Genomic DNA, 11350 nt, shown 5'->3' on the forward strand with positions numbered 1-11350 from the left:
CATTGTGGCCCGGATTTGATTCCCGAACTCGGCGTCATATGTGGGTTGAGTTTGTTGTTGGTTCTCGTCCTTGCTCCGAGAGGTTTTTTCTCCGGGTACTCCGGTCTTCCCTTCTCGTCCAAAAACCAACATTTTCAAATTCCAATTCGATCTGGAACCTGAGGGCGACAGGTTTGTTAGTCGTAACAGACTGTTAGGTGTCAACATTGTTTAACAAAGTTGATTAAGTAGCACTGATCTTTGTGAAAAAAAGGCTGTTTATTCAGTCCCTGTAGCCCAATACCCAAGCAGAGCCAAATGCACACTTGGAAAAGAAAGAAGAAATAAAGAACGATATGGAACCATTTTTTGAACGTTTTCAGATCTGTCCCACTTTGGAGATCCTTGCGCTTCGCTGTCGCGGCGTCGTCGCTCACCCTCGCCCATAGAACAGTAAAAAAATACAATAAATAAATAAATAAACAAACAAATAAATAAACAAATATGTCAATCAATAAATAACGTCTACCGCTCTCCTCCAGCTGTTACACTTGCCTGCTTCGTACATGGTCCTGACGTTCCATGTGCCGAACAGTGTGGTTGCCTTGGGAGTAAGTAGGGGGGTCGACATCACGGCTTCCTTTCGGCTTTCCCTGTGATACGTCATACGGGTCCCCGAGGAGACACCTTCTTCTCCCAAGACAGATGTGACTTTGCGCGTGTTTCATATAGTTTCTGTAACAGATGGTAAAACTAGGGTTCGTATTATTTACACACAAAAATTATCGTAGTAGTTCAGATTTTAATCGGAGCGTGGTGGTAGTTTCTATCCGCAAACGTTATTTTTAAATCATCAATTAATGTGGTTCTACAGAGAACTACAGAGAAAATCCTACCGCATGAACATCGTAAATGAAAACTATTGAGTAATTTTTTTGTGTCATATACTGTTTATTCTCCTCTAGAAGGTGTTTCCGGCCTAACCCTTGAATCTGTGGTAACATTATAATTTGTCAGTGATCATTCAATTGAAAGCTAGTGAACCGTGCTTTCGTCAGATTGGATCGAAGTTTTAAAAATTTATCCCTAGCTCATGTGGGAATGATGTTACAAAACAATCAACCCGTTTGCAGAGATGGAAAATTTCGCATGACCAAGGTTAATTTTCAGCGTCCCTGCCGTGGCTAGCAGAGTGCTATTGTATTCTGCGTGGTTTAAAACTTAAGTGACGCTAGATTAAGCTTAGCAGAATTCTGCTTTGATAGGGTGGACACAAACCGCATATTTAATGTAGTATATCCCTTGCAAGTTATCCCACGATTTAATTCTTCCCACTGATTACAAGACAAATTGATACTACGCACGTGAGTTCGATTTCACGAAGCGAATCCCACGTAGCACACACTTCACGCTTTATCGAGCGCTTAACGATAATTATGAACGCACTGAGGTTGGTCGATTAAAACATTATCCCTGTGGAAATCTAGCATTCAGCTAGTGCTTTCCTCTGGGAAAAAAACGTAATTACTTTGTGATCTGACTTCCAAAGGCCATCTTGCGCTCAACACATTTTGTTCACAAGAAAAAACAATCCGTCAAGCCTCTGATATTTTTACATATATTTCTTCTAGTAAACTTAAACTTCATCGAAATGAACCATTAAAGTTTCGCAATCAGTCGGTCGCCAACAGCACAAAGTCGCGATTATTGAAGGGACTCGACGTTAAGCGAGCGTATAAGGAAAACTACAGTAGATTAATTTTCCTAATTGTCCACGATGCAATTTGAATATCATAGAGAAAAAAAATCCTCTCAAAAGAGGCAAATCGGGTGATTGAAAGTTCCATTAACGCACTTTAAAATTTGTTCATTTTTGCTGTGTGTCAGTGATAATATATGCTTACATATGATTATCGCGCGCACCTGTTCGTGTAAATTACGATATTGACTGATATTGACTCGTGGGAAACGATATCTTTCAGTTTAAATTCCAAACTTGACAGCTGTAAGACTTTGCCAAAATAAATTTTATAAACAAAACGCTAAAAAATATATATATATTACTCAAGTTTTAGTTCATTCCGGCGAGCGTGCACCATGCAGCCAATATAAGACTCCCAGTCGATAACTGTAAATATCAACCGATATTAGGATAAAAGATGTATGGTGACATATGTCTGCACAGTTTACACGTCCTGATTAACGAGCCTTTCAAATGATTTTTTATTCAAATATTTTACACCATAGACTATTCATATTCCAGCGCGAAAATCGATCAAAAGTTCGTTCACTTATAACTTTAATTATGATTGCAAGTGTCTTCGCCAATTACAGCGCCATTCGCAAAATATTTTTTATTGCCGGGGGAGACATCGGTGTCGTCCATAACGGAAGACTAAACGGAACACAGAAAATTGTGTAAATTAACCCAACTTTGCGAAACACGCCCACGAACTATTCTGTCTCCAACATTTCGAAGGCTATTTTTTGCATTTAAATGGCGTGTTAGGGATATTTAATGTAATTCGTCGTTTCCATCGCTCGAAAATATTACCACTAGGGCTGAAAGTTCAATATATGCAAACGAAAAAATTTAATTAATCCTTATAAAAGCGTTTGTATTCAGAAAGGCGTTAGTCTTCCATCGCGGAAACGTAACACGTATATAACTCAGTTTTTACACGGACAAATACAAAATGCAATTTGTGGTTTTTATTCGCTTTTTAAGGGCATTTCTTAACGAAGAAAGGTCTAAAATATTTTTCTTTTGTGTTGAAAAAACTGCATATTCTTGTCAGAACAATTTATTCCAGCAAGTACACAATGAAGATACATTTGTTTGAAATACTGAGAAATTTTCAAATTTTGTGTTTGGTTGAACTGCAACGAATGATAAGCAAATTCTACTAGAACGTGGCAGTAAAATTTTTAAAGATCCTTCAACAGCATCGGCACTACTTAAATTTGTATTCAAATAATCACAACGCAGTCTTCATTTCTTGATAAACAGTGCTGTTGTGATTCGTGATTCAGTATTGTCTAAAGATACGTTTCTAAGCTACGTAATACTGGCAAGAATACGGTCGTTTGAGGCCTTAAAATTTAATAACATGGTAAATTTTGTCAGCAAAACGAGAAAACATGATTCTACGAACTTGAATACATGTTATTTTGAGTAGCATAACGGCTATACGCTGTTTCGAGTTAGTTAGATGGGATAAAAACACAGTGGGTGATTTTTAAGCGTTAACAAAGACAAACTCCCACCACATAAAATCCCTTTGTTGAGAAAACATGCAGAAACGTAAACAATGATGGAAGGGTTATTGAGTGTTTCGAGACGAACTGGCGACCGACCATTATGAATTAAATAAACAAACGTTAGAGCGATAGTGTGCAGTGACAGACAGTACCTATTAGATGGATGAAATCGCGTGGCACGGCCGTTAAATATCGAAGAGATATTTAACGCTGAAGGCTTACGAGAAAACCGACGCTACAGTCGCAGTGACATTCGAAGGAGAAAGGATTAAACTCTAGACTGGTTAAAGGTGGGACTTATTTACGGACATGAAGGCGGCCTTATGAATACCATTGAATTGACAAGAAAAGATTTCAATACAAAGCCTTCTAACAGCGGTCTGTAATAAAGTTAGGTTTAGTTATTATGAGCCTGTATCCAATAGGCGGGCTCATTGCTTTAAACAGCACTTATTACACCCTAGCGAGGGGGGAAATAAATATTTTCAAGAGCAAATGCTTCAGTATTTGCATTTTTATTGCAGCGCAACGGGTGCAGTGAACGAATTTTTTCCGAAACTTGTAAGGACCAAAAAACCGCAGGCCTTTGCAAAAATCCGACGAGAAACGGATTGTTTTGGCGAACGAATTCATTTTCGATTATACTCAAGGAGGATTTGTTAGTAGATTTTCCGATAAGCCTGAAAATTAAAGCTCGTGATAGCAGGTGTTTCGGAGTTATTTTCATATGTGCAGTTTATAAATTATTCAATATGTTTGCAGGTTTCCAGAGTTGAGGAAGTTTGATTGGCTGCGGACAGCATCATCCGAACTCAACACAATGCGAGATCTATCTGTAGTCTCCATGACATAAAGTTGTTAAAAGATTACGCGCTCACTGCGTTGCTATAAGATGAAACAATACAGAAGAACACCGCTCAGTCTTATACACTGCAGCTTGCCTGAAGATCTGCTCTCAAGTTGCGGTAAATTTCCTCGCTTAAGAAACCACACTTGGGTATCGTTGTAACTTTGACACATCTTTTTACACACCGCAAATTTGAAGCGATGCCGAGGGCTTTTCTACTAAAAAGGGACTTTGATGATGGCAATTATTTCAGTGACGGAAAGCTTCCTTTCTTCCAGCAAGGTTAGTATTTCTTTTCGTCTTTCAGAATCGAAATCCTTTTAAGTATTTGCTAGAGCGCGTTAATTCGAATTGTCTCAAAATAAAGAGCGTCTCTATGTAAACATGTCAGAGGCCACTTTCGACTTAGAGCCGTGTGTTCATTTTAACATTTTATCGAATTTTAGTAGAAGTATCATTCAGAATCACGTTGTGTTTTTAATTTGCAGATGAAGACAAGTCGGCGACGGGCGAGGATTTGCCAGACGTCAGACGAAGCAAGAGGCCAGCAAAAGCGAAGAAAGAAGAAGCCGAAGACGAGTTTTTCATTGCGTTTCAAAAGAAAAAGAAATTATCTTACCCGGCTGACGTCCGAATTGACGGGCGCGTAAATGATATCGGAAAGATTTTGAGGTTTGCAGATGATTTCATTAATAATGAAAAGAAAATGTCGGGCCAAAATGCTCAAAAAACCAGTCTTCGTGAATTTTCCTTTGCTGCCGAACAAGGAATTCTTCAAGGAAACAACGCGTTGCAAAGTCCAGGAAAAGTTGGAAACGCATCGGGCAAAAACGCCGACTTTTCCTCGTCTGAATTGAAACGGTTGGCACCTTCAGCGAATAGGAAATGCCCTCAGCTGAATAAAGTAAATGAGCTAAGTGTTACAGGCGCCAAAACTCGCTCAGAGAAGACTGTGCACCGATGCAACCAGTGTGGGAAGGTGTTCAAAACCAAATACACGCTGTCGATTCACTTGAAAATGCCCGACCACACTCAGAGTCGACCGTTTGTCTGCAACGTCTGCGGAAAGGGGTTTCGTCTGTCCAGCACCCTCTGCCGCCACAAGATCATTCACACCGAGAAAAAACCGCACAAGTGTGACGAGTGCGGCAAGAGTTTCAATCGCTCCTCCACGCTCAAGACGCACCTTCGAACGCATAGCGACAAGAAGGCCTTCATTTGCGACATCTGCGGGAAGGGTTTTCACCAGAAGGGCAACCTACGAAACCATATAATGATTCACACCGGTGAGAAGCCGTTCAGATGTAACCAGTGCAATCGTGCATTTAACAAGATGTCGAATCTAAAATTTCATATGCATACTCACTCGGATAATTTGCCTTATCACTGTAGGACCTGCCGGAAACGTTTCTCGAAAAAGGGCGACTTGAAAGACCACGTTGAAGAAGCGCATTAAATAGAGATTGAACTGTGTAAGTTGTTGGACTAGTTAAGGCAGAAATGGAAAAATTTCGTCTGGTTTAACCAGCTTTGACTTTGTTTTAAAACTGGCTGACTTTCCTTGGAAGCGAATATCGAGCAAAATTAACTGAAGTCCTTTAATTTAACTAATTCCTGTATCCGTTTTTACAAGTCACTCATTCGCACGCAGAGGAATGCGCTAAACACTTTCAAACATACTCTTCCTCGAAAATTTCAATATTTGCACTTTATTTTAAAACTATATCTAGAAATTATCACAGAGCTATGAGATCGACAGACGAAAATTGAGTTTTCTGAATTGTAATATTTAGGCTTATTAAAATTAAGATATGCCTAACTTGCATAACCTGGTTGTATAGTTAAGGAAAATAAGGATTGTCCTTTTTAAATCCATTTAACTTTTGTTATTTCATTGCTGACAATAGCGAACATTTCGCAGCAACCTGAAAGACAATTTTCGTGTAACCAGTTTTAACTTAATTCAAACTGATTTCTATATGATAAGTTTCACATCTCCTTTTATTAACACTTTCATTAAATAAGCACGCAAATCTGAAATGACGTGTGCCTAGCACTAAAGTCGAATATTAAATAAAAAGATGTCAAAGTTATGGCTGTCTGTCGTCTGAAGTTTTTTAATCACACAGCTCATTCTCACGTTAGCTTTCATAACTTGAATTCTCAGCACAAGCTGCATGTTTCTTCATTAATTGACTTCCACTGTTAAACTTATTTGACTCCTTATGAAGTGATACACATCGCTTGAGTTTCTCCTTTGTTCGATTCCGTTGAATAAACTAAAACAGGTGAATTTTTTGTCACCTAGCAATGAAGCTAGAGAAAGACCGGAAACTTGCTTTGAAAACACACTGTCTTTTTCAATTGTTTAAGTGCGCCAAAGAAGATTAACTGTTCAGAGTTTATTAGAGCTTGCGCGCTCAGATAAATAACTCGCTGCAAGGGGTGGATGAAGTAATAACGAAACTTGTGCGTGCATTGCGTAATAAGCTTACCAATTACTGCCAAAAGACCACCCGTTGGCTCATTTGATTGTTTGGACTCCCTGATTCACTTGAGATGAATTAGAATACATTAAATTAATTGGGACTTCCCTTAAGCTTATTATGGGAGGGGCAGGTTGGATTACGCGCGCGTCAAGGCAATTAAATTCGCTACGGGGGAGCTTTTAAATTCACGCTGACTTTTGTTTCTTATTTTTGTTCGACGCGAAAGGGTCAGAGCAATATACCAGTTAGCAATGTCATCGAAAGCAAAGAAACCGCCAATGTACATTTGGTATTGAGGATAAACGCTTTAGGGCTTGATCGTTGAACATGCAACCGTGACGATGGAAGAAACACTATCCGATGTTTGGCGCTGTGAACTCTACTGTACAATTAATTGATTTGAACCAATTATATTTAAGAAAAAAGTAGAGAAAATATGGATTTCAAATTTGAGGTTTTGTTAGAAAAATTGAGTGATTTTACTATGTCTTATTTACAAGAATGTTCAATGCAAATTTTTCGATTTTTAATCCCCTTATCACTTTACAACAAAATTAAAGTAAGTACAAATGGTCCATTCCCCGAGAAAATTAATTTAAAAAACTGTAAAAAATATCACCAATTGTACAAAAGATTTATCATATTAACAAAGTTCAAGAACTAAGCTAATTATAAGTTGTCTTTTCTTGCTAACAAAGCTTTTCTGTAAGCATCAGAACTCGACTTCATTGTATGCGATGAAATGCATTTACACGATTCCTCTCTAATTACAACTGAGAACGTCAGGAGCCAATAACCTTTTATGATACAGAATTCATTTTTCGAGAAAATCATTGGCGAAGTTTTATTAACTTTGCTAATATGTGCTAGAAAAAGCGAGGAATTGACCTGCCCACGAATTTAAGATTGAGCAATCACACGAAAAAATGGGCGCCCAACTGACTCTTTAATTTTCTTTCAACTCATTAAAATTTTAAGAACAAATGCATAAAAGTGTAAACAGAAAGAATCCTAGGCGACTTACAAGAAAAAGTCGCCTAGAAAACATGAGCGTTGTAGTTCTTAAGAAATTTTTTAAAACAATTTGAAAGGTGACAGAACTGAGTCGAAAGGTGGTAGAATTGAATACAGAAAAATTAACAAACATGGCAAATATGTTACTCTAGTATCGATGTTATGAACCCTCCTATTATTCCAAACCAGTCGCATTTTGAGACCATAAAGACTGCTAACGATTTATTTCATACTTTGGAAAGAAGCAAGGAGTTAAAAGTTTACCTTTTTCTCTTAGTAATTCTGCGTAAGTCGAGGAAATCCTTCATTTATTTTTTTAAAAAAGCTATCAACTAAAACACGTAAAAAGCAGTTGGTGGTTTTCGGTAACAAGATGACCAATTGAATAGGAAATGAAATAAGGCCAATATTTTGATTATAAAAGAACAACAAGCGAGTATGTGGTACATACGCTTTTTGTTTTTGTTAATTTATGAGTTGTTCTTGTGATAATTGTGCGCATTCTGACTGTTCATTGACTCCCGCTGCTAAGTCAATTATGGGAAAGGCAAAGTGTCCCGCTAGCACGCGCACGTGCTGAATAACAATAGCTTTTCACCTTGAAGTTGCCAGGTGAGGCTTTGCTTTTAATTTCTAGGAACGTTATTCGAAATTGGAAAAATTAGTAACTTGCATTTTTAAAAAATATATCGAAAGTTTAACATTTCCGCAGGACAGAATTGGGACTGCCAAATCAGGTTTTTAATAATTTGAAAGGCCTCACTTTTTATGTCAAACATAAACTGAAGATAACTTTGCGCAACGTAATACAACACCATTAACTACTGATCAACAGCTCCCATTTGAATGGTCACTCTTTAGGATTTCCTCTCACAGCTTAAAAGATGGCAGCATCTTGCCATGTAGAGCAAAATACTAAACCTTCGTCACAGAAAACACTCTCCAGACCCTCAAGATTTCTTCCGCAAACTCAAAATTGGGAATAACCCTGTGAGACAAAATAAACAGCACTACAGGAATACACTGCTCAATAACTTCCACGTTAATAGGTTTATGTGAGAGAGAATACAAGCGTTAAATGCACTAATATTTGGCTATTGAAGTAGAAATGGTTAGAAGTTGTTAGCTTATTGTATTGAGCCAATAGAGAGAAAAGTGGATTGGATCTGTGTCCATAGTGGCGTGAAATCGAAGAAGGGGGGGGGGGGGGGTGTACTACCCTGTATAAGCTGTAAGCTTACAACAGTAATGGTATCAAAACATTTGTGAGCAAGTTATGGTCATTTTCTCGATATAATAGGTTACCATAGCAACAGTTTAACCTGTTAAAAAAACCTCTAATTTTACCTCAAAGTGGTTACAACTAAAAAACGAGCTCTGTCAGCTCAGAGGGTTTCAAAGCCACCTTGAATTTTCGAAAATTTAGGTGGTCCTGAACCCCTCTGAAAGAACGTTTTTTAGCTTTGCCAAAAATTGTACCTTAAGATGTTGATTACAGTTCCGTAATAATGAATGGGGATCACTGAGCTCGTTTTTGAGTTATAACCAAATTAGAGGTGTTTTAACAGGTTATACTGTTGCTATGGTAACCTATTATGTTGAAAAAACGACCATTACTTGTTCACCAGTATTAACGTACTTGCGTGGTATCGCTATTGTTTGTATCAACTGATAAAGAGTGATAGTATTGACCCGCCAAATAATAAGTGCTGGAAAGTAATGGAAATCTATGCCTGCCACCTTAACGCATATAAACCCGATATCAAAATGCAAATTCTCTCCCTTTTCGCCATATATTTATTTTTGTACTATTTAATTAAGAGTGTAAAAAAATTGACATTTTATCTATTCATTTTATCTATTCGCACGGGCTGTATGTTTGATGTAGCCTCCCACGCAGTCGTTTTTAGGGGACATACGAGTCCCAAGGAAGGAACATTGGGTGTTCGTCATTATTGTGGCTTAAGGTATTGTGGCTTGGTAGTGATATATATTTTTTTCTTGATGTTCTGATTCTTTCAACTCGGAGAAAATATCTGGGTTCAAACATAGTTTTGAGTAGCTCAGTCCTTATACTTTGCTAAAAACAACGTTACAACTGGTAAGCCCCGTTTCCATGGAAACCAGCGCATGATACATCTGTTGATTCCTTTACTCCCAGTTTGTCCGAATTTCGCGCGGTAAAATTTCACTATTTTTGTGTAAAGAAGAGAGAAACTCCAAAGCATCTCCTCGTTAAGTCAAAACAAATTCTGTACATACGTTTGGTCAATTTCTGCAATTTTCTTTTTTGCCATTTATTGCAGTTGTTTATGTATAATTCTCCTGAGATTTTTTTGAGTACAAATACCAGCAAAATCCTAACATTGAGCCAATTTTTAGAAAAATTCACCGTGGAAAACTCGTTAAAATAGCCTTACTTTTCAGGCTAAGACTGGCCTTTTTTCGCGCGACAGCATAATGAAAATTCACGTATCAGTTAGAAAATTGCGCGCGCTCGCGCCATCTTATGACCCAGTCGCCGCGCACCAAATAACTGTATGGAGTCACCTTAAAGGTTTAAGCACCTACTGGTAGGATCTAAATAATACTTACATTCTAGTTTGGATTCTTTGCGTTCGACGGCGTTCGTATACATATACAGCTCTTTCGACAAAGGTTGTCGAAAAAAAGCGTAAAAGCGTTTGCTACAATGCCGAAAGGTAGTCTAACTATGGACAACAACAAGCCGAAGAGCTGTGAGAAATACACAATAAATTTCAATAAAAGGTCACAATCCATTGCCCGCCATCTCAAGTCCTCGCTGTACGCTCGAAACATTATGGATTCTGAGCTTTTATCGAAATTTACTGGGCATTTCCCAGACTACCTTTCGGCATTGTCGCGTACGCTTTTACGCTTTTTTTGGACAACCTTTGTCGAAACAGCTGTATATCTTCGTTAACTTTGTTGAGGTGGTGGCGATTTCTGGCGCGCTGCATCCGAATAAGGTTCGCATTACAGCTGTTTAGTGCCGAGACAGTTGTAATAGTGAAAAAACAATTGAATGTGCGCGCAGATAAGGAAACGTTTGTGCACTTTTCATTCAACCAAACTTTCCTGCGTGAAGTTTCCAGAAATATAGGTGCTGATAGGAACAGCTTTTTCCGGTTGATCGACATAAGAACAAACGAGTTCCATTTACGAGCTTTCTTCCCGATCCGAACTACATCGAAAAAACTGCCCCAGCGTGGAAGGGGAAGAATGGAACGCAATCCACCGGCTGATTCGCTTTTTCTGAACGAATGGGTACTTAGCTCTGCGTGTTAAGTTTCCAAATTTTTTTCTGGAAAAAATTCCATTCCATTCAATTTCTCACCTGAAAATTTCCGGAATTTTTGGCGAATGGGGCTAACATTTCCGCAAACTGTAGGTCCCTTGATATGGCGAATTTAAGGCTCTTATGAGCCAGGCCTCACATGAAATGGTTATTAATTTTTAACAATCGATTGAGGATAAAAAAAGTGTCAGAGGTCATTTTGATTTAAATTGTAAAAACTCATTTATTTCAAGTCGTTTGCAACAGCTTTGCCGAGTCTCGTCTGAAAAACTAAAGGGGTATACTGCTAAGATTAGCATCAAAGTATGAAAAGCATTTAGTGTAGCAAGCTGAAGACAAAACATTACAGTTCTTTTCATAACTGTAATAGTTTATATTAGGTGTTTATGCTGCCCTTCCCAGCTGGGAAGGAAAAGCGTCTGTTAAACACAACTCCAAACA

General features: G+C 38.2%; 1 protein-coding gene across 3 annotated transcripts; it reads left to right on the forward strand.

Moving 5' to 3' along the window:
- Window positions 1-3393: 3393 nt before the first annotated feature.
- LOC146465851 (uncharacterized) lies at window positions 3394-6180 on the forward strand. 3 transcript variants are annotated; one of them, XM_085128063.1, is made up of 4 exons: window positions 3394-3530; window positions 4003-4369; window positions 4576-5373; window positions 5480-6180. In XM_085128063.1, the coding sequence occupies exons 2-4, from the start codon at window positions 4288-4290 to the stop codon at window positions 5515-5517; spliced, it is 918 nt and encodes a 305-aa protein (XP_084984189.1). In that variant the 5' UTR covers window positions 3394-3530; window positions 4003-4287; the 3' UTR covers window positions 5518-6180. The 3 variants fall into 3 exon arrangements, with proteins under 3 accessions (XP_084984189.1, XP_084984187.1, XP_084984188.1); XM_085128061.1 differs by having other exon boundaries at window positions 3396-3530; window positions 4576-6180; XM_085128062.1 differs by lacking the exon at window positions 3394-3530 and adding an exon at window positions 3761-3898 and having other exon boundaries at window positions 4576-6180.
- Window positions 6181-11350: the final 5170 nt, after the last annotated feature.

The sequence above is a fragment of the Pavona decussata genome, unplaced genomic scaffold (assembly GCF_977016875.1).
Source record: "Pavona decussata unplaced genomic scaffold, jaPavDecu1.1 SCAFFOLD_155, whole genome shotgun sequence".
Taxonomy (NCBI): Eukaryota; Metazoa; Cnidaria; class Anthozoa; order Scleractinia; family Agariciidae; genus Pavona; species Pavona decussata.